Source organism: Xylocopa sonorina, chromosome 5 (assembly GCF_050948175.1).
Source record: "Xylocopa sonorina isolate GNS202 chromosome 5, iyXylSono1_principal, whole genome shotgun sequence".
Lineage (NCBI taxonomy): Eukaryota > Metazoa > Arthropoda > Insecta > Hymenoptera > Apidae > Xylocopa > Xylocopa sonorina.
This window is the reverse complement of record NC_135197.1, coordinates 11,263,664-11,291,624: the sequence shown is the minus strand read 5'-3', so window position 1 is coordinate 11,291,624 and position 27,961 is coordinate 11,263,664. Positions and strand designations below refer to the sequence as shown.

General features: G+C 44.2%; 2 protein-coding genes across 14 annotated transcripts in view; one reads left to right on the top strand and one right to left on the bottom strand.

The window, feature by feature from the left end:
* Positions 1 to 27,961, bottom strand: part of LOC143423394 (facilitated trehalose transporter Tret1) — a 138,151-nt gene that overhangs the window by 88,195 nt on the left and 21,995 nt on the right. The gene's annotated exons all lie outside the window — the stretch shown is intronic.
* Unc-115a (actin binding LIM protein Uncoordinated 115a) lies at positions 602 to 27,395 on the top strand. 13 transcript variants are annotated; one of them, XM_076894672.1, is made up of 15 exons: positions 602 to 799; positions 15,902 to 16,062; positions 16,337 to 16,502; positions 17,279 to 17,516; positions 17,597 to 17,915; positions 19,067 to 19,138; positions 19,404 to 19,590; positions 19,843 to 20,102; positions 20,193 to 20,454; positions 20,550 to 20,636; positions 22,042 to 22,142; positions 23,464 to 23,533; positions 24,413 to 24,495; positions 25,772 to 25,975; positions 26,365 to 27,395. In XM_076894672.1, the coding sequence occupies exons 1-15, from the start codon at positions 796 to 798 to the stop codon at positions 26,476 to 26,478; spliced, it is 2,328 nt and encodes a 775-aa protein (XP_076750787.1). In that variant the 5' UTR covers positions 602 to 795; the 3' UTR covers positions 26,479 to 27,395. The 13 variants fall into 13 exon arrangements, with proteins under 13 accessions (XP_076750787.1, XP_076750792.1, XP_076750784.1 ...); XM_076894669.1 differs by lacking the exon at positions 602 to 799 and adding an exon at positions 6,668 to 7,116 and having other exon boundaries at positions 24,413 to 24,453; XM_076894670.1 differs by lacking the exons at positions 602 to 799; positions 22,042 to 22,142 and adding exons at positions 6,669 to 7,116; positions 23,130 to 23,227 and having other exon boundaries at positions 24,413 to 24,453.

The window sequence follows — 27,961 nt, the reverse complement described above, 5'->3', positions numbered from 1 at the left end:
GTAAACGATATGCATTGCAGGTATGAATTATTAATGTTACGCACTACGTAATAATTAATATACAACATCGTTTGACAAGTATAATATAAATTAAGAGTATAATGAGTAGTCTCTATTCGAATTTGTCGTGTGATGTAACTGATTGATCCGAATGCTCCATTGAACCCAGTATTTCTGCATAAGCTGGCGGGTAAGTACCTTAATTTTGAAAAAACAATGGGCTGTCCAGAAGGAAATTAATTCGGAAATTCGTTGAAATTGACAACCGTGACGTTTCCCACTTTCTATGCATTACGTACGCAATAGACAGGAATGTTGCTTTTATTTCCCTTATTTGCCGCCATTTTGCGCGCGCATACATACACATATGAAATTTCAATTCGCTCTTCTTTTTTTGCATTAACAGTTCGAACTATTCCATTAAGATTATGTATAAAAATTGATCAAAAAAATATTAATCGAGAAACGATAACATTTTATTCAATTTTTTAGGAACCGAAATGTTTGGAAAATCCCTAAAAATTGGATTGACGAGCATAACGTAGGCGATTAGAATTCTAGATACGGTAGTGGGTCGGCGGACGCGCCTGCGCATTGTTGCGCCCGCTCGCCACTACAATGTCGGACGTCGAGCGTTCGGTGGTCAGACGGTCTCTTGCTTTTTCCGCGATTTCCTAAGTGAAGTTCCGTGCCCGTGTCGTTTCTGTTCGTTACCAGTGCTGTAATATGATCGTGTAACTCATCGTCTGCGAGGAACCACCGTCAGAAGCATCGCAGCTCGTGCCAGTCAAGAAGATGGGTAAGTAAAAGGCGGAAACCAAGTGGTGAATGCCGGCTAGCATTTCTCTCTCTCCGCGGCTTCGCTATTCGCGGCGGGTATGTGTGCGTACGTGGCTCGTGTGCCTGTCCGTTGCCAAAGAGTTGAAAACCATGTATGTGAGCGGGGTACGCCCCTGTATCCTGCGGTTTCCGTCCAATTTTCACGGTCTTTTCCTCGTGATGAGAAATGCCCAATGTTTTTCGAAACGATCGTATCGTTAAACCTACTCGGGGGCGCTATAAATAGGTGGATCCATCGGTTTGACGTTTCCTAGGGTGAGCCGCCGATGTGTATACCTCCACCGACCAACTGTTTTTTCTCTTCATTTTGTTTTCGCGCTATTTAGGAGAGTGACCTGCATTCTCGGACGGTGCTGGGCTGAATGTTCGATCTTCGCTTAAGATTGTCCACTTTACAAATGGTCGTAGAAAAACTTGCCCCTTTTCCCTTTTCCCTGTACTTTCCCGCGAGGTTCATTGATTTAACAGAGGTGGGAAACGAAGTAGCACACTGCGCGCTATCCGGGCATTTCAACGTGTCATAACTGTTGCGTAATTACGCGCGTTTAGAACCCAGACGTTAATACCTGCATTCCAGAATGCTTTAACGTCGAGCGTACAGAGACGCCTCCTTTTGAAATACATGAAATTATTGAAAAGAATCGATCTATAGTTTCGTCGGTTCACACGAGGCTTTTCAACCGTGCAATCCGTTCGCAGCGTGTATAACCGTGTACGAATTGCATCTTTGCGGGCGACACAAAAGCATTCCTTTTCTTGATTGTCTGAAATATCGACTCGAGTCGAACTCTCGTTGACTGGTCCTGCGGTGCGCGTAGCAAAGGCTCCGGGATGGTATCTGAGGATGCGACGCTCGTAAATTTGCTCGTGCAATTATGCGTTCTACCCACGCAACCCTACCTTGCGCGATGTGTACCGTGTGTGCATTTCAATACCTATACAACGTTGAGTTGTGCAGTGCGAATAGTACTGCAACGCGAGTTTCACGAGACACTGCTGCATCCTGCGACAAATATTACTACGCTACTGTTCCGTTAATTTCTCCCATTTACCAAAATCCAATCCGAACGAATTCAATTTGGCAGATACGCATTAGCAAGCCTAACGAGATGCGCTTATCATTTGATAAAATATACAAGTGTAATATTTATCTCATACGAGTCGAATTCCCGCTTTTTAAAACACATATTAGAATATGTCGTGGCGCCATACACGCGTCCATTGCCTTTAAATATTGACTCCCCTCAAGTATAATCGCAATATTATCTGTGCCACAGGAAATTACGCTCGCCATTAATACACTTGAATTTCGCTACATACTCGGCACATTTCTACGTTGTTTTACAATTCGAAATACCGAAATAATATTTCACGTAGCACCAAAAGGATATACAACATCTGTCGGTTCGTCCTTTTTGCAGAATGGAGGCGCGTCATTGATTATAGGTACGACCCTCGTTTATTACGCGTACCTAATTCAGACGTGTTCTAAATAATGCAACTATTGACGAATAGTATTGATTTTTTTCTTCCTTTTACGTCCCTTGTATATTGACATACATTTGGTACAAGGGTCTCACCCCCGGTAGAGTGCCGTTTACTCCGTTGCCGGCATTCAGTGAAACTGCAAGCGCTGCAGATCGATAACCGCCCCCTCGTGTTCGATTCACGCTGCGCTAGTAACCGGAAGGGACAATCCTGTCGAGTGAAATGCATCGAAATTGCCGTGGCCGCGCGCCTCTACGTCTCGTACACGCTATTAGACCGTAGCTCCGCATGAATGGCGGCTGAAAATCAGAATGCGGTAGTATAATCGTGGCATTTGAAGCCCGTGAAAGCTGTTCGAATCATATTCAGCGGAACTGTTTCGTCCAATGGACGGTAAATTATCGAGGAGGCCAAATAAGATGGTTCTTTTTTATACGACAAGTTGCTGGCGTGCAACTGCATTGAAAATAGCACCAGTATTGTTGCAACAATGTTTCTATCTTAAGAAGAAGAGAGACAGAGACCTCTGCGGTTACGTGAGTTACGCATTGGTGCATCCGGGGGAATCTAACTTCTGCACAGGACGTTTCAGTCTTATCGATTCATACAAATAGCTGAGAAATTGTTTAGAGTAAATATATAATCTTAACTTCGAAGATATTTAACCTTAGGAATCTAAGTTGGATGAAACATCGCTAAGCGACATTTATTGCTGGCTATTTTCAAAATTTGTTCGGGTTCATAATTTAGAATTAAAGAGCAGAAAGCCGAAAAGTAATCCCAGCCGCGCTAGCACTCGAAGCTTTCCGAAAGGTATTAAAGTGGTCATTTTTATTGCTCTGTCTACCCAGCAGGTGCTTCACAGGTAGAAGGTCAGAGATTTGGTGGAATTCTTCCTTTTCAAGAGGAAGGGTCACTCACCCAAAACCTCTGTCCTTTTTCTCGAACGTCTACGAATCGATATTTCACCTAGCTAGTTGTATTTGGGTTACTAGGGGGTGGAGGTCCTTCGAGGGAGTCACCAGACTAGACGTAACTCTTTGGTTATATAATCTGTGAAATGCGATGAAATGTCATTTATTATCTCATAAGTAGATAGAATTATATCAGAATATTAATTTGCTTCTGTCAGTAGGGAAAAATATATGCAAATCTCAAGAGATAACATTAGAATATTTATATCGCGTTAGAATTGTTGGTGCAAATGTAACCGTCGTTACCGAACAAGCTGCTGGAACCTCCATTATGAAAATCGATGCTAAATGTCAGGGTATACATATACATGGACGGAGTTTGCATAGAATAATCGTTAAAAGAACAGCAACAGCAGGTGTACACGTAAAAAAAAAAATAAAAGCTGTCTTCGCATTGTTTCACGATTTTCCATATTCTCATCCCATCGATCGACAATTGATCTCCATTCGAAGACAAAATTGGAAGGAAATTTGATTAAAGTTTCTGCATTCACGTGTCTCTATTGCCAAATATAGAATTCACAAACTAGAGAGAGAAAATCACGCGAGGTACTGCCTAGCTGAACGCGTAAATTATCTTATCACCGAAATAAGTTGAGTACGACAAAATGAGAGCGCAAGAATTGCGGTCAGTGGACACCTCCGGTGACTTAAACCGATTGATGGTCTTATGTAATCTTTGCGTGTGTACAGCCTGTCGGAACTACATAACTATCGAGATAACGGTACTGTTGTTAAATAAAAATTTCCCTGGAATAGTGGAGGACTTACGTGCACTCGCGTGATAACGTATCGAGCGGTGATCGATAGCAAGTGGGAAAGAGAGACGATGGAAAGTACTGGACCCATCTTTGAAACCGTGCTCTTTCGATAACGAACCAAAGTTGGAAGCAAAAAAAACTGGTTCGACCAGTAATAAAAAGTGTCATAAAATAATGTAAAATACGGAAAGAGCCACGTAAAGATTGTTATCTTATTTCTTTTTTTTTTACTGCAACAGTTTTTGTACTTTATAGTTGTCAGATTATATTTCAACTATATATTCATATCGCGTGGGCAGTATAGGCAATACGATTTAAAGTATGAAATTTAAAGCACCAGATTTGATAACTTATTCGAGTCTGTCCCTGTATAGTAAAGTGCGAAAGGATTGAAAAACCGCTGCGTGACTGAGTCACGCAGGTATTGCCACTCGACGCGCCACATCACGCTCTCTGTTCTTATTTTTCCCTCTCGTTTCGCGTTTCTCCGATTCGTTTGCACGATACCAGTCGTTGCGCATTCTTGATCGCGCGCCGATCGATCGTGATCCAATGAATCTTTCCACACGGCCCGTTTTTTCTTTTCTTTCTTTAAATCCAAATTGTTCCTGCGAGGTATCATTATATAAGAAACGTCGAGTAGGTCTCTTTAAAAAGAAACGTTCAGCTCTTGAACAGTAACAGTACATACAATGGATAGCTTTACTCTCTCATATATTAACACCCAAATTTATGTATCACCTTATAAATAGAAATGCACGTGTGTCGCGTGCGAGGAAGCTACAAGTGTTCAACAAGTATAATCGACTGTAACGAGTCATGTTCTACTCCATCCAGGGTGCTCTACGTTTACGAATTACCTAATTTCTCCTTCTGTCCGATCGATTCGTCACTCATTCCCAAATGCTGTTGCGCAAATAAAGTATGTTCGATACCGAAGTATTCATTGACAGCATCTATAGGAGTTTGTAACGCATACCAGCACTATCTGAAAACAGATAAGCCCAGGTTGATATAGAATTTCCTGTCGATCTGGTAACATAATAACATGGTCACGTAATTGATTTCAAGATAAAACCGTAGCTCCATTTTTGCCGATCGAACATCCCAATTTTATCTCAATGATACTTCTACCTACCAAGAATGATGGAGAAATTTCTAAAATCTCAACTTCCGAGCAACGAGCTGAGAAAGTTCACCGGCCAAGCGAAGCTTCTGCATGCCAACTGGTTGACGCAGCTATGCTGTACCTACAAGCACAGGCTTGTTCCCCCGCGAGGAAGGGTAAACGGGAATTTATGCAAGCTCCCTTTGCGCGTTCGTTTGCTTGGTCCTCGATTCTGCGAAATTCTGTAGCCACGGTACGTGATTCGATACCGTAAACAGCACCAGGGAACGTGAATAAGACCTCGAAAGTAAAATCGCTGCGTTTTTCATTCCGTCGTCGATTAATTGATAACGGATGCGCCGCTGATTGTTGTTCTTCTTTGCAAACCTTGATTACTTTCCGATGTCACGTTTTACAGCGACCTTAGTCAGCTAAGAAATATCCTTGTCCGTTCCTTAAATAGGATAATTATCGTATCGTACAAGGAGTTATCTGGAGCTGTTTAAGCTATTTAGAGAAGGAACGAGTGGAAGCGTAGAAACGTATCTTGTAGATTTAACGTCCAACTAAATATATCTGCCTTCTGATTCGAAACAGCTTGCGTTCCATTAATAAGTGTTCTCTCATACATGGTGGATTATGCTCCTGTTTTTGTATGGCCTTTTACACATTCATGTTTGCGAGTCTATTGCTGTAAAATAAAAAAACACTGTTTTCCATACTGGTCGTACGTACCGCGGTCATGCTACGCGAAACAGAAGTTGTTAAATAAATTAATCTGTGTAAAACAAATTAAGGGACACGATTTGACCGATCTCAGTTGCCGAGGAACTGGTACATATTGACTTACAATTAGCGTGTTTCACCGACGATATACGAACAAATATTTTACGTACCAGTAAATGTCCAAAGTACCCTTCACCATTCAGATTACGTTTGAACCGGCGTCTCAGGAACACGTCCACCAAAAAAATCACAATCTCCGATGAATTACGTAATCCACGTCCAACTTGGCTCTCCAAAAACCGAATGGCCTCCATTTCCGATGGAGCGCAACGAGTTAATCGGTTGAGATAGGCGATCGAATCAGATATGTACGCGAAGTTGAAGTTTTCATTTCTTTAATGTAGATCAGCGCAGTGGGACTGCACTTATTTGGCTTCGTCAAGGAACAAGCGGTGCATAAAAATCTCCACTGCATCCAATAGACGATCGACAGTAGATCGGGTGAGAAGAGTCAGACGTCGGTAAATGGAGCATCACTTGAATGATTCGAGAAGCAGTAATCGCAATGTGTCCTTCATCTGTTACCGATCAAATATTGTATTTTTGACGCGAGCCAGGGGCATCGTATACGTACTCACTTAGACGTGCAATCACGGCTAGACGGCCGTGAAAAGTAAACGTCAGTCGAGTCACTGACAATCGAAACTCGACGCACGAATCACCAGCGCCTCCGGTTCCGATCGCACGTCGCTACCGGCAGTCAGCGATCGGCGCTCGTGCTGGCGGTACCGTAAGCGTAGCTTGTCTACTCCGAACCAATCCTGGTCGATCCCAAACTCGCCGCGTCCTCGGTGAATTCTTTTTGTTCGAGTGTGCAACATCGTTACGCGATTTCTCTGCGAGTCCTCCGAACGAAAATTAATTACTCAAATCCCCTTCGAGTTCGTTTTCGGTTCGGTTTGCCGCGTGCGCTCGAAGAGACCGGATCGGACAACGATAAACTCGTTGTCGCTTCGATATACACGACGATTTATTATCTTATCGAGATCTGCAGAGAAAAGGAAAAGGAGGTGTAGTCCGCGTTACGGCGTTGTTGCGAGTGTTACGCAATCGTCGTGGCCAGCCGGAATAATGAAGTCGAAGAGCGACACTTTTTTCACAAGTGAAAGTAACGGGGTCAAGAGAGACCAGGAACTCAAGCAGAAGCAGCTGAAGAAAGGTAAAGGGTTTTTCTTTCGGTCGAGTAAATTGTGTCCCTGGGGCAATCGTGGATGTACGATGTTCGATGAATCAGAGAAATTCATAAATTGATAGGGAACAAAAATGGTGAAGGTATCAACGTTTACTTTGGACTTAAGTCGATACTAGATACGAGCTATTATATTACGAATATTGTAAAGTCATTGTATTATGCCATCTCTAATTGTTCTAAACAGAGCATTTCTTAGAAACTTCTACTACAGATGGCACGAGGAAAGGAAAATATTAGTTGATTGTGGTTCTTAGAATCGTAGAGTATTCGGTTATCGCGAATTTTTGTTGTAAATATATATATTGATGTACCTTCTTTGTACATGAGTATAACCCTAGTTGCGAAAAGCAGTCAAGGATACTAATGGTTAAACGTGGTTAGAGCTCCGCTCGAGTACCTTAATGTAACTTTACGATCGCGTTTTAAGAGGTCTACCAGGGACCTTGAATTTCGCGTAACGTCATCCGTGCTAGTTGATCACCCACAATGGGCAAATGTGTAATTATGTCGAATCGCGAAAACGCACGTAACTGCTCGATGGTCGCCTGACGTCAACCGCGATCCGCGAATAACACCGCGGCTAGCTTTTATTGCCGATCAGTGGCCATTATTAAGTTTTGAATCGACAACAACGGAAGAGCAGCCGCGATAGCAACCGACCGATTAGATAAGACGACAAATGACCAAGTAAAGTGGCAAGTATTTAACCGATCTCGGTAAGGAAAAGCGAACGATAGCGTTTCCCTTCGTCTCCGATTCGCTGACACGCGAAAAGTTCATCGGTACGGCCTCTTTCTTTCTATCGTTTCCTCGAACGGCTCGTCACGATTTTCCCCCGATGTTCGTGACGCGACCAGCAAAAAGAACGTGACCGCCCAGACACGATCGATGCATCTTTAAACAGAGGACGATCCTCGATAAAGAACTACCAGTGGGTAAGAGAGTTTTCCGTTGTTTATACGCAGCCTACGTGAGTTCCGAACATTTTCGAAAAACCGCTGGTAGAAAATTCTCCGGAGAGAGCTTCGAAATGTGGCGTCGCGTTATTTTTGTAACATCCTATAGAATATCTCGTTACGATGGGCTTTCGTGCCTCCGTAATTTATTATCGTGCCCCTCGATCGTTTCTCACGTGTCAAGCACCGTTTCGTAACCGTCGTTACTCTTTCTTATTGATCGAAAATTAATGGAAATGAGAGAAACGCGAGAGAGATCCTCCCGATGCGCCAGTCAGGTGATTCCTCTGCGGCGGTAATTATCGCAATATCGTTTGGCTAATCAGTCGGCAACGCCTCGATGAAAGTTAAGTGGTTTCTGTATGCTGGCCACTTTGTAATTCAATTCTCTTCGTCGGTGCGTTTCCCGTGGGCTAACCACTCGATGATGTTCGATACATTATTAAATAGTTGTACGCAGAGCCACGATGCGGTTAATTGCACACAAAAGACCCGTTGCATCCTGTTGCATAACCGGTGAATGATTACCGAGTGTTGCGCTCGCGATGCATCCTTTTAATTGCCCGAGATTGTAGCGAACGCGTTTCCGTACTTTCTTCCGAAGCCGGAGTTTTATTTTTTATTCGAAATTGAATGTTAACAAAGATAACGTCGATCGAATTCCCTCTTATCGAATTGTAACGAACGATTTAGTAATTTTTTTTCCTTTTTTTTTGCGGTTGATACCGTTGATACCGCTTTGATAGAGCGTGCAAAAGTACCGATAAGGGGGAATGAGTTATTAAAAGCCTAACCTCTGATAACGGTGAATCGCCGGAATCCTAGTCTACTTACGATCGCGGCAGTAGGCGAAAAAATACATGTGGTACATGGATGAAAAAAATTGTAGCCTCGATTCTCCTCGTAATAACACCTCGCCAGTTGAATGCTAAGTGTAAATTCGTTCACACGTTATAATTTAGTTATCTCAGCGGACTCGCTGTTCGCGCGATAATCGTACTAATTATTGTTACCAAATATTTTAGTCGAGCTTAAAATGTTCCATGATTGGCGTACACGTTCCGAGTATGCAAAAACGAAAGAGACTCAAGGTGATCGACTGCTTCACGTCACCGCGGGATACGAATGGTTTAATCGTGATTCGTAAATAAATATCAATCAGACACGTTCGATCGTCGCTCGATCGATCGATCGTATCGGTCGTATACGACCCAGGGTGCATCGGGAGAAGGAGCCGGCCATTTAAGGGTCGTCACGTTTGACCCCACTTTGCGACATCCTATTTAGACCACTTATGAATGGTATTAACATACCGAACTGGAGAGGAACGTACTTGGAACGTGTTACTCTCGATGATGGATTACCATTACGAGCTGCATCGTGCGACATTGTGGAACACCGGTGGAACCGGTTAGTTTCTGAAAAAATCTGCACAGTTCTCGGTGGTTTCGTCGATCACTGTAACATTATCTTACATTATGAAACAGCGAATTACGGGTTAACATCGATCGAGCGTAAAATAAATTCGATACAAAGCCAACAGCGGCCTGTGTTTGAAGTTCCATTCTTCTGCGGGAAAAGTACGTCCGCCGCCTTCGGGGGTTAATTTATTTTCTCGTGACCCACGTCAGGGGGTACTACTCGCTCTAGACTATGCGCGTACTTACTTCATTGTTGCTCTGACCCACTTTAACAGATGAATCGAGGGACAAAAGATAGTAACAGCCAGTGGTTTACTCGGTGGCTCGGTTTGTACGAAGCAGCGATACACGTATACTTGTCTACCTTGGTAGAAAAATGGGTTTGGCTCGTATAACGCAACTAGAATTATGGCACACGAGCAGGTCGTTGAACCACGAAATTAAATTAACAGCAAGGAACTTTCAATTAGAAAAGAGGCGGGTTTTAGATAACCTGGAAACACGGTTTCGCGACATCCCATTTAAACGAGCTTATGGATCATATTAACATACTACACGCCAGGGTTCCATCGTATGTGGGTTGCTCGGCATGTGGGTGAACCTCAATTACGTAACTATTTCTCATTTTCCACGATTCGGCTCGGGCACTTGCAATTATTTGTATTAACATTGCGGACGTTCGTAAAAGTTAACGAACGAGAGTCGTCTTTCGTGAAAACCAACAGTGGTCTCTAAAGTTGAAGCGTTTTAACCACGCCAAGGTTACAGATCGTCAATTTACTTGTCCAGAAGAATAGCTTAGGAACGAGGAACAAATAAAAACCTAGGCCACAAGTGGTTCCGTGGGTGTCGTAAGTCGTTGAATTGTCCAGCTGTCTACGCTGGTTCCGCTCGATCATCGCTCGTTAGAAATTCCGGCCTCCGCCTACGCGTTCTTACCGGTTTGCGCGCGATTATCGCAATGAACTCTACGCCAGGAATTTCTGCGGGGATTACTTAAGATACCGGCCGGTGTAGAAATAGCACGCGTATCTTCGATTGCGAAATCTGGCATGTGCGAGCCACGACAGGTCGGCGTAATGCCGTTTTCCCCGAAATACCGACTATCTACAAGAATTTCTCATTTACTCGTTTCCAGTCGCTCCTCGCCCGCATTATTTCCTCCTAATTGAAACGCGATCGTTCGAGATTCCTCGTGAACGGGACTTCCTGTTCGATGGGCGGTATGTCTGGTTTGCGGTAGCTGGTTTATCCAATTATTCCAATAGGGGTTATTATGCTGTTTCGGAATAGTTGTGTAAAATATAGGTGTGCCGAGGTGTTCCCTCGTGCATATCTGACAGAGCATTTGCCTGGTTATTTATCACGGCTGACAAGCATGACCGAAACTCCTCGATGATTTCCGTGACGACGGTATTCGTCGTTCTTCGAATTATTCTGCTTTAACAGTTTGACAACGGTAGAGTTGGGTATCCGTTGGGTATCCGTGAAAGTTCACCGGCGCATCGTTTCCGTTTCAGCGATGCCAAAGCAATAATTAATAATTGGCATCCAACAGGTCTAACTGCTCGTATTCGTGTCGATCGAAAGGTGGCACAGATTGTCAGGCATCAGAACGTAACGCCGCGTAGACAAGGGTGTGTCGTTTGGACGGGCAAACATAGCTCGCTCCAAAGAGGACACGCCTCGTATCGACCTTTCTGGTTAACTTTCGTCATACGAGACACCCAATATTCTCTATTGAAATTGTAATGGGAACTTCGGTTCGCCATAGAGAACCCAATCAGGGATGTTAGACGCATCCGACCGCAAGTAATTTCTAGCGAAATTGTTCTCCAATATGGCGGCGCGCTACGTTGGACGGTGGACGTTACGTTCACCGCGAGGGAGTCGAAAATCGTTGGACATCGATTTCCAATAGGCAATTAAAATCGTCGGGAGAAAGGAGGAGCAACGTGTCAGACGCTTTCGACTCACGTGACAACACGATGACGTCAAATATGCGGACGGCCCGTGGGTGGTGATGTCATCGGGTATTTTTAAACTTACCGCGATACGAAAGCTTTGCGAGCAACTGTGACGCCTGTAAACAAGTTACTTTCAACGACGGTACATCGTTTAATTAGATTTTATTCCTTTGATAACCAGCGATATAGGAAATTGAATGAGTCTCACATAAGCTCCTTCGAGTTCTATCTGATACACACGACTCGATAGATTTATGGTTCGGTCTGAGTTGTAATTGAACGATTTCGTCTCGTTCGAGTCTGCACACGATCCGACGATTCAACTCGATGGTATGGCGTTTAAATGAGACTAAATGAGACGGCCGAGAAAGCTTGATTTATACTTCCGCAAAACCAGGCTCATCGTCTTGGCATCGCGAAAAAAAGTCACGTATTACTTGACAAATTAATACGTCTTTGATACGCTCGCTACGAACTAATTAGTCCGTTCGAGTTTGCGTACAGATCAATTCAAAAGTGGTGTCGGAGTCTACCACCATACGGGTTTCTATGTCTCTCTGCTCGCACAACTTTCTATATTTCCGAAAGCAACAATAATTAATAACTATAAGACGCGAATTTTAAGAAACCAGTTTAAAACGTGCTTCATTTTTCAGAAGCTGACGCTACGAAGTTACTTTCTTTTTGTATTAATAATTGCTCTTTCTCTCTCCGGAGTGCACACGCGTTCCATTATAAGCTACTTTCTCGGCTTTCACAGCGCTTCGTTCATCCCGCATTTATATCGCACACTCTGGTGCATCGAATCGGCGATAAATGCATTATCACATTATACGCTACTGTCAATATCACGTGCCGAAACCGCGAATGACGCGAGCCATTCGCACGTACATTAAATTACCAAATCTCATTGGATCATCTTGTATTTTCGTCTGGATGATGACATTGCCTCCCGATTGTCAGAACCGCACGAATATCGCTCGCTGCCTTCTTCTCTTCTCTTTTTCGCTCTTCCCTCGAGCAGAAAGAAATCTAATTACCCGTCGACCGCGAGAAAGCGGAGTACGAGTTAATCGCGTTCCTCCTGCTGCGCTCGCGAACAGTTTCGCGGTGATACGAGACGATACGGGAACGATCTTGTTTGCATAACGTACGCGATCTTTTCTCTTTTTCACTAGGGATCGTGATCGGTTGCTAGCCCCTTTCTTTCGCACGTAACAGCATCGTAACTGGCGGATAGGCGGTAATTTATGGACGGCACGCGAAACGCTAGGGAACAAGGGTCTCGTTCGCGTTGAAAACAACCGATAACTCGAACGAACAAACGACTTTTGACGCGACGCTGAATCATTGAATTAGAACGACGCGATGAGTCCGCCCTGATGGACTTTTACTTACTTTCAGTTGCCTCGTGCACATGGGAAAATCCTTTGGGAACGTGTAATTTTAACCCCGAGCGGTCGTCGAGCTTCTAAGAGAGGAGAACGCCAGGGTCTTGCTTATTCATCCCTGAACGCTTTAACTCGTTTCATCTTGTTACTTAAATCGAGTCGATTCCGAACGATTAAAAAACATTTCACAGCTGAAAGCTTTCTTGCCAAGTCGTCGTATTTAAATATTAAACAGACGCACATTATTAACGATCAGGCTTTTACCTCGGACGCTCGTGAAATCGATGGGCGTGGTAGAATTATGTACATGGGTGTAGAATTATACCCCGTTGATTATAGGCGGTAAGTAGCCGATGAATACGGTGAAGCTACAAAGTCAATCTGATGGAAGAAAAATGGCGGGTACGATTAGTAAGTAACGTTAACAATCGAAAAATCGTATCGTTTCCCAAGGCGTGAAAGGAACGTACGCGTTCACCGCAAGGAGTTCTCGGATAACGGGTAAAAAGTAGCTGCCGTGAATCAGCGTAGTCGTGCGACGATCGTCCTGTTATTTCCTTTAACGCCTCGCCGGTTGTCTTCTATCGCGGGAGAAAGAGTGGCCAAGCAGAGAAGCGTTTTCTTCCACGTCATCGTACACCGCTGGGAACCGGATATTAAATCAGGAAAAACCAGTGTAGAAAAATATAGAATCGACCGTTGCGTAACCAAGGATATCTCGGATAGACGCGTGTGTAATGTCTGTTATTTCAACCTTTGTCTTTTCAAACGATACGCGTACCGAGAGATAGAATTCGCCCGTTGCGTCAGGGGTGCATAGTTTTAGATTGTCGGACCGTCGAGTCGAACCTTTCCTTGGAGAACGGACGTCGTTCAGAGGATGTTGGAACGGTACACCGTTTATTTGTACGCATAGCTGGTTAAAATTAGACGAAAAAACACGATAACGTCTTACGATTTCCACGTATCACATCGTTTCGATTTTGTAGCGAATAGCTTGTAGCTTTTGCCAGCTAATCGACCATTAGAGCTATCGCGAGGTTTACGTAATCGAATCATGCACCTCCAGTTGTACCGTGGGTCGCGTCAGGTCGTGGTAACGTAAAAGTCTCGAATCGAACGATCGTTACGCGATCGACAGTTCCGTTTTCTCGTTTCGATCGAAGGGAACTTTCGTCTGAACGCGCTATCGAGAGGTTTCATCGGTTCACCGTGGTCCTGCGTGGTTTCTACGTTAATTGCGATCGACAGACGTGACTCCGTTAAAGCCAGCGTCTTGAACGCCTGTCCAATTAACGCAAAAACCCGATCGTACAACGTTTTTTGCCACTGCAAGTGCGCGAGTATAATGGAAAAGTGGACGCAACCGCTGCGAATGGTCCATTAGACGCGTGGAAAGCGGTCGGACGCTGGGAATTACAGGAAAAAATCGTACCATCGCGTGGAAACAATTTAATCCCGCTTGAATCGCGACAACGATCGTTTTTTCGCTCGTGATCCCCATTTACGACTTCTGCTAAAGTTGCGATCGCATGTACCAGCTAGCTACCAGCAAGGTTAATCGGTCGGCTGTTGCTGACCAGCGACCAAACTAATATTTCATAGTCACGCTTCTTAGTCTTTTCTCTTCAGAGTTCACTGCTACATCAAATATACTTCTTACATTTTTATCCAAGCATTCGGTGTCTCGAAAATCCCACACTCGCGAGTCCATCCGGTTCGACCGCTTCCAGTGCGGCTGAAAGAGTAGACCTTCACCCGGATTCGATCTGCGACTCGCGTAAGCGCAAACACTCCGGCAAGTGCCCGAACCGCCTCTTTTTTTCTTTTTACTTTTTTCTCCATTTGCTCGTCGTTTAAACGCGGCACGACATTGACATACGCGGTAAACAGACGTTTGAGTCACGTTTCGGAACTTCCACGAGTGGATTACGCGTGTAACTTGCCATATTCGAGCGGTACGTGCGCTGCCTGCCGATTAGACCGAACTTCATTGATTAAACGATAGCCGCCAGGAACACGAATGTGTCGAGGAGCCTCGTGAATCAATTATTCATCGGCGAACGACGGGTCGAACCGAATTCGCGTTGCTCTTCGAAACGACCACGGGGAGAAGGAATGGTATTCGCTCGCGCGGAGTCAGCCTCCGCTAGAAAGGCGGGAACCGTGAAAGAGAAATCGCGTGCTCGATCGCGATAGATAAATGAAATTTCGAGATGCGAAGGATCGTTCTAAATTTTCGTCGTTTTCTCAGCCGCTTCATCCGGATCGTTTGATTATTCGACCGTTCCGAATTAGAAACGGTCGGACGCGAAACACGTTGGTAACCAGGATCGTAGATTATATCGCAGACATACGTTACTGCCCCATCTTCCTGTTCCACTTGAAGAGCTACGTATCACGAATGATAAAGATCGACCGGTTTTTTCTTTTTTTTGTAAACGAAATCGTCAATGCAATCAGAATGTTACCGCTTCCTGGAAGCAGGCTGAGCGAGAAGTATAAAACACGCGCGCGGTTCTAGTCCATTTGCTGTTAATTACCGTAACGAGCAAAATTGTTGGATACCCGGCCGTGGCATAAACAAAATCGTCGAATTTCTCCGCAAAGAATCTAGGAAACTTTTTCCTGGTAACCGGCGGTCAGAGAAAAAGGATGGAACGAGGTGGTACTCGTTCGCGCGAAGATTTTATCCTACGCGAGTGAAAGACTCGACGATGGTAGATAAAAGATCGAGCCGGCAAGAAATTTCCTTTCTCTTCGCGAAAAGAACGTGTCCCAGAAATTAACAGTTGGACGATAACGAGACCAGAGGAGGCTTGGATTCGGTGCGCGAAAGCGTACGAAACGAGTATTTCCCTCGAGATCGGTTCGAAAGGAATAACGATGGCGGGTGATACGATTGTGTTGCCGTCTGTCGAATTAAGATCGATCGCAGAAAAGATAATAATGGCAATAATTAAGTGTCTCTTTCTGGCGTCGCGTGTATACAATGGGGCACTTGTTTTGCATTGCAGGTAAAACGTTCTGCCAGTCTTGCAAGAAGAAGTGCAGCGGGGAGGTGCTACGAGTACAGGACAAGTACTTCCACATAGGGTGTTTCAAGTGCGCTCAGTGCAACTCTAGCTTAGCGCAGGGTGGCTTTTTCGCACGCGAGGGCTCTTACTATTGCACCAAGGTATCGTATAAATATAAATGAGCCTACCGCAAAATATATTCCATCACATACTCCGTACAATAGATAGATTCTCGATGAAATCTCTTTGGTAAGACTCGTAACAATAATTCCTTCCTCGTTTATCTTCGCGCAAAGATGATCCATCGCGCGGGATGAGAAACGAGGCAGTGAGAACGCCGTTGATAGGGCATATTTCACGACGTTGGCTGTCGTGAACGTGGCGTCTGCCGAGAATCGTGTCCGTAACAGCCGTGTGGGCTTCTTAATTTTTCAGGATTACAGGGAACGCTGGGGGACGAAGTGTGCGGGCTGCGGAGAATACGTCGAGGGCGACGTGGTCACTGCTGGGGACAAGCACGCCTTCCATCCGAACTGTTTTCACTGCCAGAGATGCAGACAACCGTTGCTGGGCCAGGGTACTAAAGTGTCCCTTGTCCAAGGTGGGTTCCCTTCCAAAATTTATTCAACTCTTTCCAATTAATTTCGTCTACCCAGTGCCTGACTAGATTCGTTTCGTTCATCGTCGGTTGTTAGTCGCGAGTATTGGAATAAAAGTACCGCTGGACCTGTTAAAGCAAATTACCACTTAGGTGTATCGTCAGCGAACGAGGTTACGTTCGTGCGTGGCCTTGTAACGATTACACGGTGAACGCTTAAAAATACGCGCGCTTCGAGACGCGAACGATATATCTCGCGTTAAACTTGCCCCGTTTTCCGCTTCTCTCATTGTCTTTCGATGCAAATATTTACGCGCATCTTTTACAGCCGCTTTATCGATCCGGTCTGCCGAGAACGCCGATAAACCAGCGTATTCTTAGACAACCGATCCCGCAAATACGCGGCCCGTTCCCTGTTTCGCTTCACGATCTTTGAACCCGTCCGCGCGAGGACGCCGGGGAAAACGGACTCCGAAACGGTTGAAGGAAGAAGCGCGTTCGCCAGTAATCGCGGGCATCCAATCGAGGAACGCGTCGATTAAAAAAAGACGCGGTGGAAATCTCGCGGGCGCTATTTATAACGCGGAGAGACACGAGTAAACAGCGGTGACGGTGAATCAGCCGCGAAGATACGCGCGACGCCGCGGCGCGCGTTCCCTTTCGCACTCGTTTCTCGCATAAAAGACAATGGAGCGTGTGCGTCACCGGGCGCGCGAGCCTCGCGTAGTGGATCGTCAACCGGATCTGTCCAATCTCAACTAACCGAGAGTTGTCTATAGGTCAAGCTCTGTGTCATCGATGCGTCGGTATCCCGGTACGAGAGGCCTCGACGCCGGTCGGCAATAGCACCACCATCAGAGGAACCGGGGACGGGCCGTCTGACCCTGGTGCCTGCGCTGGTTGCGGAAACCAATTACGGGAAGGCCAGGCTTTGGTCGCCCTGGATCGACAGTGGCACGTCTGGTGTTTCAAATGCCATAGCTGCGACACCGTGCTCCACGGCGAATACATGGGGAAGTGAGTTGCTCTCAGAAAAAATAAGAACTTAAGGAGAAACCTGAACAAACGAAATACCTCGGTTTTTCCTCGGCAAACAGAGACGGGGTGCCTTACTGCGAGAAGGACTACCAGAAGCAGTTCGGCGTGAAGTGCGCCTACTGCAACCGTTACATCAGCGGTAAGGTGCTGCAGGCTGGGGACAACCATCATTTCCATCCTACCTGCGCCCGATGCACCAAGTGCGGCGATCCTTTCGGCGATGGGGAGGAAATGTATTTGCAGGGCGCGGCCATTTGGCATCCCCGTTGCGGGCCAGGCCCGAGCGGACCGAACGGTATCGTGAACGGCCATGGGGAAGCTCACACCCCCCAGCATCGAGAGTCGGAGCGGATCTCCAGCAGCGCTTCGGAGATGCAGGTAAGATCGCTAAGTTCGAGAAAGGAAGAACGTCGGAGGCTCAAGATCATCGTCGTCGACTCGAAATCGAACGATCGAGGAACAGTCGAATCGAAGATTGAACTGTTATCGAATCGCGAGGTCGTTTCTGCTTTCTTTGTCGTAACCACGAGGTTTTTTAGTCGGAACTGGCGAACTGTGTATACTGTTCTTGTAAAATATTGTATCATAAGTGTATATTCGTTGCTGGTATTCGTCTGTGTATGGATGGTGGTCGTTGCGTTCGTTTCGTTTTCATCGTTCTTCACCGTACTCAATTATTCATCCACATACTTAACTGTTTTAGAATTTTTTTCCATCGATTCGATCTCGTCTCACTGAGCTTCGTAGAGAAGACCGTGTCATTAGCATTATTCGTGCGTAGTTAATAACGCAATCCATTTTCATATCGGACGACACGCGATCAATCGCTGCACAGCAACGTTCATTTGCAATTGACACGTGCACGTTGCTCTCTTCATATCCGCCAGTTGCATTTAATCGTTCAGTTGCATCGTACGCCGTTAAAAAAATAAGCCAGATAGCTCGTGTTCGTGCGCGTACATGGATTTCTTAAGGTTTGCCACTCGATTATGAAAGAAGAAGAAAGCGGATAACCAAAAGGAGAAGTATGTTATCCGTCGAGTCAGCTCTGGCTGGCAAGACACGAAATACGAAGTTCAGCTTGCATCGTGCTTATATTTGGACTGTTGTACGACACGTACTCTATGCGAGACGTATTTTGCTGCTCCGTTCATTTTTGTGCCCGTTTTACGAGAGCAATTTAGCGTAGACCAAACTAGAGGCTAAAGTACTTAATTGTTTTTTATTTTTCACTTGTAAGTAGCTTTGTGTATAGCTTCGTTTCTATTCTATTCGTCGATACATGTGGCTTTTAACACGCACTTGTATATCTACCTTAACATGTCGTTGTACCTTTACCGCACGCTTCTATATCAGAAATTTTCGATATTGAATATACATATACATATATATTATGTGTACATACATATGTATCTACATACTTCAATAATTTACCATATGATTTGATCTTTTTTAATTATTTTTTATTTTTATTATTGCTTTCTTAATCGTTGTTTAATTTTTTTTTTTCGCACGGTCATTGTGTATAGTTTTCATTGCGGTCACGCACGCCAAGCCTGAACGGATCACTCTGCAGCCCTTACAGCAGCCTCAGTCGCAAGGTATGCCATGTATCTCCTAGCACAGGTACTCTCTCTCAAGAAACTCGTTTCGAAGCTAACTTTTCCGACCATAGATCGGACACGAAACCCCCTGTCTTCGCGAAGGGGTAGCATTTCTTGAGGGAGCGTTCACGAAACGCGTTCAGTTTTTTTTCTTCTTTTGCTGAGTAAATAGCTGAAGTGTAGCGCGTATGAGAGACGCTTTACGATCCATCGAAACTGACATCACGAGTTTAGCCGTGATAATATACGTTAATTGCCCCAGTATTATCCCGCGCGAACTGGCAGTCCCGGACTGATATTGCGAGAGTACGGACGTGGTCCATCCGAGGACGTATCTAGGATTTATACTTACTCGTACTTGACCGAGACGCCGAGCCAGGGATACTTGAGACGTCCGATACAGCCATACGACAAACCACCGACTAGCCCACATTTTCATAGACCTAGCTGTAAGTACTTTTACTTTCCGTTCTCTTTAATCCATATTAAAGGTCGAAGGGAGAAAAGATGAGCGAGTCCTTTAGAATCCTCGATCTCGGTACCAAAGGATTAGATTAATATGGGCTCCCGTCGTTTTTCCCCTTGATCCTTTGATTGAAACGACGTATGCGTATCAATCCCTCAACGCAGAATAGTAAAACTCGGAGAATCGCGAGGCGACGACCCCGTCTTCTCTAAATCAGAGCATTGTTTCATTTCAGCGTCCCGTTCGATAAGAAGCAGCGGCGGACGCAGCAGCCGATCTGGTATGCGCGCTCTGGTCGATGCTCTCAGCGAGACCAGACCAAAGTCACCGGCCAGTCAAGTAGATAATGACGAGCCAATAGAGTTGGCGCATTATCCGGATGCCATGAAACCTCCTCCTGGTACCAAGCCGCCGATCGAAAGAGACGATTTCCCTGCTCCGCCTTATCCTTACACAGATCCCGAGAGACGTAGACGATGGTCCGACACATACAAGGTACCAAATCCGATTACCATTTTTTTCCAATCTGTAAACACGTACTCGCGTCTGGTGTTCGATACGATGGCCTCTCTGCGACGTTTGCAGGGAGTACCCGCATCGGATGATGAGGACGAAGTGGACAACAAGACTTACATAAAGGAGGTGGAGGAGAAGCTGAAGAAGGAACAGGACGAGCTAAGTAAAATCGACACTGGGATAGCGAAGGTGTTCTTACAAGATCGCGAAAAGGATCGAGAGAACCTGAGACACAAAGCTGCGAACGTTGATCCTAGGAACGCGTCGAGAACGCCATCGGCTGCCAGAGAACCGACTTACAGATTACGATACGAAAGTCCAGTTGGCGCGTGTAAGTAACCACGCGCAACATCTGCCGATTTTTTACTGTCTTTCTTTTTCTGGTGCATACGCGCTTTTACATTCCGTGTACGTTTTCTGGTGCAGCGCCATCGAGAAATATAGACCACGCCAGACCGTGGGAGGACGACGATGGATTCAGTTACAGATCGAGCGTAGGGCCCAGTTACAACGGTAAGTTTTTCCCCTTAAATTCCTACAGCGAATCTAGTCGTCGTTATATATTTATATATATATATACGTATATATAATTCATGATCGTCTCATTAACATTAAGTGATAATCATCTCATACATGTCCACACGTTCGCACATAACACTAACATTTACCACTCTACCGTATAAAGTAACATATATATCGGATCGTTAGATTCCGTGGCGATAGTCGCGGGGTGGGGGTAATCAAAATTTCTCCCTTTCGTACCACGAAAAAAAAAGAATACGTAGAAATTTCCTATATCGTGGAACGCAACGTTGCAACGTGCGAATCTTGCAGCGAGAATGGGGCGATGATGCTCGATTAACGAACGATAGTGCGTGTAAACTCGAGCAGAAGTTAATAAGTTAAAAGTGGCATAGCACCAAATACCACAGCACACACTGGGCGTCCCATTAACGTAACAGGTGATGTATTTATTCCGCTTCTGCATGTGGTCGGCAAAATTACTTACCTTCGATATGCTTGCCTTTTCTTATCTCTCTCTCTCTCTCTTTCTCTCTCTCTGTCTCTCGGTTAACTCTTTGGAAACCGATCGAGCAACAGAAACAGAGTGCGTGGAAAGTTCATTCTTTCTAGTAGCGCAATATCGATTCGATTCCCATTATTTCATACGTGCTCTCATCCCTTGATATATTTATATACACGTATACAGGGTGGGATGATGATTATAGTACGAGCAAACAGGGGGTGATTCTCTACGAAGCAACCACCCGTGTCTGGTTGTACCACGATTACTGACCCGCTCTATATATTTTACATCTTAGACAACATTGCTGCTGTTCCTCCTTTTCTCTCTCTCTCTCTCTCTCTCTCTCTCTCTCTCTCTCTCTCTCTTTCTTTCCCTCTCCCTCTCTACAATATTTGGCATGGTAATATCTACTACGAATCTCATTCTTGGCAACTTCATTCATTCATACACGAACACACATCGCTCCAAACTTCATTCTCTCATACTATTTTGGAATGTTATTTTTTTTTTTTTAATCATTTGCCACGCAATATTGGAAGATAATCGTAATGCAAAGCTCTCAGGTATATAGACATTATCAGTGTTATATTTACATATACACATGCATATTTGCGTGTAAATATTTTCTTTACGCCGCATGAGAAACGTATCTCTTCAGCACTTGCATATCTTTCGTATCGCTTTGCGTACAGGAAACGAACGTTGCCTGTGGGCAACGTAAGTAGGTCGGCAGATTTTGGCCTGGTTCGTATCGCGTATCTTCCAATGTTGGGACGTTTCAAAGAAAGGCAATAGGATTTACCGCTGTCTACGTTAGCCAAACACCGCTACCTGTATCATTGTGTCTCTATTTGTGTTTTTGTGTTTGTGTTGTGTTTGCGTGGGCGGCAGTTGGGAGGTCATCGGCACGTTCCCCGGCTCCCAGAAACTATCCACCCCTTGGTACTCAACGCGCCTTCACTCTTCCAAACGCCGCTAGGCACTATCATTCGGTGAGTCCGAGAACTTTCCAATTCACCTACCGTTGATCTCAAGTCAAGTCCAAAATTACCGCGAACGATGAAAAAGAAGAGGAAACGAAACGGATTCTCTTTTGTTCCGTCCGACAGGATGACGGTGCGTCGCGAGCGAGTTTTGTCGGTCTGAGATCCGCGTCCGTTCAGTTCCGAAATTGAAATTCGTTGTACGTACGTGGGTGTTTCTCAGAGATCGAGAAGAAAATGCTTTCGACCAATGACGATTCGTTGACTTGTCTTCACGGGAGGCATGCTTTTTTGTTCTCTTAAGCTTATTCGAAGATACGAACGTTGATTGTATTTACATATACACACAGGTGCTGGCTTCTTCGCGTACATACGTATGATATCTAATATATCTATACATACATACATTTTTTTTGTCTTTCGTTGTATACACGTGTCTACTACCTTGCACAGTATTGACCGAGGAATAACGCTTGTGCACTTTAAACATCGGGTACGTTCCACCATTATTGCCGTGGGGATGCGACATAAACAGGTCGAACGAAACTTGAAGTAAAAATCTTTCGAGTTCTTCGAGGAACGGAGAGGGGATCTGTCTGTACACAGTAGAAAGTTTTCTTTTCTGTTTTTCCCGTCTCCCTTGTTTCCACTTTCGACGATCTTCTTTTTCTTTCCACCTCCCCCCTAAGAAGAAGATCGTCGGACACAGATCTCGTTTCTCTCGTTCGTAAAGTAACACACGATGTACATAGATTTAAAGTGAAAAAGGGGAAAGGTAGGGTGTGAGATCTTTCGATGATTCCGAATCTTGCACACAAATGGAACCGTGAAAGCAAAACACCCCTCTAATTATTTTTGTACACGGTATGTGTATTATTTTTGTTTAACGAAACGTATTTTTTGGCGAACGTTGGGCATTCGTATGGGAATGAACGATTCCACTTGTTCCCGTTTACACTAATCAGTAATACTGTCGATTGACTGATTTGAAACCAGTTGTGAGCTCCCTTCGGCACATCCCGAAGCCAGGGTACGGTCTGGCACCGCGAAGTCACACCTTCTCCTCGACCGGCGGTTCTGTATCTGCTCTCCCTGTAAGTCTGCACCGCGTCACAATCGACGACCAAACAAATCTTCTTGCACCGTTGTTGCTGATTTTTGCAAAAAGAAAAAAAAGAAAATGAAAAAAAAAGAGAAATGAGTAAAGAATGAAAGATTGCTGTAGAAATAATTTCTGATACACGTTTCACTTATATACGTATCCGTTAATTATAACCAAAGACACCAGTGCCTCGGTCATTTCTAAGATTTACGCTTTTCTGTCGTCTAGGGTGATTATTCGTTCAGTGGTATGGGAGACAAGACGCACAGCACTGATTTCTCATCCGGCAAATCAGATAGTGAGTAAACCCAGAAAGGAAACTGATCGCACACGTACACGTACACGCATAATACACGTTCACGGACGGTTACCTTGCAGTTGTCTCTTTCTCATGCATTACACTCGAACATTTCAATTTGTATATGCTTTTCCTTGAATTTTTTACTTTTTATTATTCATTATTATTATTTGCGTTTAATTCACGAGTAGGAGAGACGCTCGTGAGAACGACCATTTTATTCTCGACTATACAGCTTAATAATACCTGAGCATGCTTTACTAACGCATCATCGCTCTATCATATCTACACCTGTCACCTTTTCTTTTTCTCTCTCTCTCTCTCTCTCTCTCTCTCTCTCTTTCCTTATCTATCATTTCTATCTTGGTTTAATTATTACGCCTGAGTATCACGATTCGAACAGTTACGATTCCGTGTTAGATTAAAGATTGCATAATAAGTCTTGTTTGATCCATTAACCAGAGGAGTTTATAGTGTGCCCAAGTGACAGTACATCCTACTCGCCAATAACGTCACTTTATGATACGATATAATCTTTGATCATTGACAGCTGGTACATATCGTATAAGCTTAGAAATTGAATTCAGGTCATATGTATAATATAATCATCGAACATTTGCTTATAGTAATTCGATCGAAACGATCGTATTCCCGATCGTTACAAGTTCAACTCTTTATTGCTTTATTAACCCTGTATCAGCACACGTATATTCTTGTTAATTTTTTTTTATTTCCATTACATTTTCTACTTTCTACCATCGCAAATGGAATGCGACCGGATCGATCGATCAATAGAAAGATTGTACTTAACATATCGAAATGGTTTGTGCAACATGGTTTGACATGGTTTTCTTTCCCATTTTTTTTCCCTAATTTTAGTATCGACAGGCAGCATCACGGATGTGGATCGACGGGCATTGGTATGTACCACAGCCCCATACTACTCCCGGCGAATTAGCATGGTTTGTAGCTTGTTTTTGCATTTGAATTACTTAATTACTATAGTCGCGAACTGATTGTTAAGAATTAGACGGTCACGTGAATGTCTCGAGACACTCGATGGTTTGCTTTAGAAACGTGGAAACGTGCGTCGACCGAGTCGTTTAACCACTTAGATCGATCCGATTAGACGTGTTTTGTATATAACCATCGTTACCGGTTTGTTCATACATGTATAATAACGTTTGTACATAATTACTTTGTACATTTGATTTGCGCATGCACGTGCTGTATATTTGCTGCGATTATTTCTTTTTAATGATCTTTTCTCTTTTTTTTTCTTTTTTTTTGCATCTTTTCGTACAGATATTACTCTTGCCTTGGCATATTTGAAGATTGCATATATATATAATTTCGGTTCTTGGCTGAAAGATCGAACTTTTAGCTGATCCCTCTTACAATGTCGTGGTACCATTAAAAACTGAATCAGCTTTCTCATTTCTTAGACGTACAGGCTGACGACATGTATAGCTTGATATCTCTTCTGTTTTTGTTCCTTCTTGCGATAACACGATGTGAGTTTTCGTCTAACGAGGAAAATGAACGCGATTGTTCTGGCGCGTACGAGCTTCGAGAGTAACAAAAATCACGAGACCGACGCGCACTTGCGGTGCTCGCATTGACTTGACTGCATATCCTGCATCCGTTGCGTAAAGCTCTGCATACGAGAGGGAAAACGGAACTATACGCCTAAACTGAAATTAACGTGCATGAGGTTGTGCGTGTGAAACCCGTGTCCCCTGGTTGCTTCGCTCTATTTTCCGACGATTCAGAGATATTCGTTTGAGAATACATTACGATCGTCATTTCGTATATCTTTAGCTACGTTCAACCGATAAATGCCAGTTCCTCTACTCCACTCGTTTCAGTTTAGTCATAGTTCTGCCTTTACGTTCACTGTCGAATCGATCATTAACGAACGCGGTGTTCCGCTGATTCCTTTTGTCGCTGCAAACTGTTGGGTCCTAGTAACCGAGCAGCTATCAATCGATCCGTTGCAGAACAAAAGATTCTCGCGATTCCTTGTGGTTTTTTCCTCTTTTCGAGACCTACAGATTTCAATCGTTTTCGTTTCTTTTTTTTTTCTTATTTTTCGTTCAATTACGTTCAATGGAAATGTTGAAAAATTGAGAAAAAGTCACGCGAGAAGCTTTTCAACGGCTGCACTGCTATTAACCGCTCATCACACGTTAAGAACGGATCGGTTTCGACGTAATTAACGATTGAACGGTGCTTCAGAATGATGGCGGTATGCTGCCATCATCCACCACGTATACAGGTGGCCTGGGCTCGGTAGTCGGAAGTCGCGGGGGCCATCACGTAAGGAGATCACTGCCAGACATGGGAACTGCACCCTCCGAACCGCCGAAACTCTATCCTTACCACTTACTTGTCATCACCAACTACAGGCTGCCAGCCGACGTGGATCGTTGCAATCTCGAAGTGAGTAATCGAGACGTTCAACGATAGCTGCAGAGTTCGTTTGGGTGATTAATAAAAAGCGTACACGCTTGCACGCACTTTGGAGCACATGACTTTAGCAATATATCGCATCTGGTTAACATCTGGTTAAACTCAGCGTACGAGACTTTGTAGTTACACTAGAAGAAAGACTGTACCGCTTTCTTGGGACAGTCTCGTAACGATATACGTTCAATTTCCCCATAAATTACTATTTTATTTTAGAAAAAGAATACGTATCTAAAGAAATCAGATTATCGATGCGGTACAATTATATCCTGTGTGGAAGAGAAGAACCAAACCCCTGTTTGCTTCATAGCCGATCAACCGATCGATTCTCGAGTTAACCTTCTACTGCTTTCTTTTTCCAGCGGCACCTTTCCGACGCAGAATTCGAGGCAGTCCTCCAGTTTACACGCGCCGAGTTCTACAGACTACCGCAGTGGCGTCGTAACGAAATCAAAAGACGTGCCCGGTTGTTTTAACCGGCAACGATCGCTCTACGTGTTCTACTTATTACCTTCGTCGTGTCACGACTGTGTTACCGTGCTATAGAGTGTACATTCCTTCGGTGTGGTAGGTGTATAACGGGAGAAGAGGAGGGCAACACGTGTTCAGGGAGCCGGGGTTCCGTACCGGTTTTCCATCGCGGATATCAGAGCATCGTCATCGTCGCGAACGCGATGTGATCGAGGATCCATCGATCGCACGCTCCACACACCCACACACAACACGCAAAAAAGAAAAGGAGAAGAGAAAAAAAAATAAAAATAAAGAAACACACGTTCGTCGTTCACACGAAGACACGCATACGCATATATGCATACCCACGTACACATGAAAAGAAGCACCACCACTGTTCGTCGTCAATTTTGTTCCCTCAGCAACGAATCCACAGGCAGCTTTGACTTTGATCGCTGGCAAACTTCTTCACTGCCCTGTGACTTCGATGCTTCTTTCGGGAGAATCTTTGCTGTTCGTCGAGGAAACGAAGAGATAAGAGTACGTTTGTCCATTTTCTGTGATTAGCAGAGTATACAGAGCTGCTAATAGAGCCGAGGGCGTGGCAAAGGACTGGAGAAACGTTGAAACGTTCTTACGCTCGATTGTTAACACAGCCGTTGTTAACGAAAGAAGAATACGATGCATGTACGTATGTACGTCGGTCGCTATTGTCGATGACCGAGAAGGTAGTACTCTGGTTCTCGTCACGATCATCTTCGCTAATGGAAAAACGAAGACGGTAGATGGGTAATAATTTTAGAGAAATAGCTAACCGTAACTAAGCGAGACCAGGATCGTCTGAGGTTTTATGTTTTAACAGGAACGACTTGCCTCTTGTGACTTTAAAGTTAAACCTCGGACGTTGATGTACTAAAAAGAAAAAGAGAAAAAAAGGAAATTAGCGCGACAAGAAAATGTGCGAGATTCGAAGCGAATAGCTGCCAGATAAAATGGTAATACTCGTCAATACGCATGTGTTCTTGTAAATAAACGAATAAGATATCTTCGAGAACGATGAAAGAAGCAACGGAAGTACGGAAAAGTATATATACATATATATATATTATATATACATATACGTACGTATATACCATTTTGAGAATTCGCTTGAATCACAAAATACACACCTACTATTTGCAAAGGGTTATAACGCAAGAAAGCGCTACTATCATAGGAGCTATCATCATTATTATAATTATAATTATTATTAATTTTTAACTATTATTATTATTATTATTATTATATTTTACTATAAGCAACATGAGAAATTTAAGGTATAAGTAGATAGGAAGTCCAGCTTGCCGGATGACGTGACTATCGATATATTTAAATATTATCGTCGATTTTGCATGCCGTTTCACTATTTTAACGCACGTATGCAAACGACGTATCTCTGTTAATAAAAAGTATATTATATATCGTATAGTACAACACTACCCTTAACTCGATTTCTCAGACTTGCAT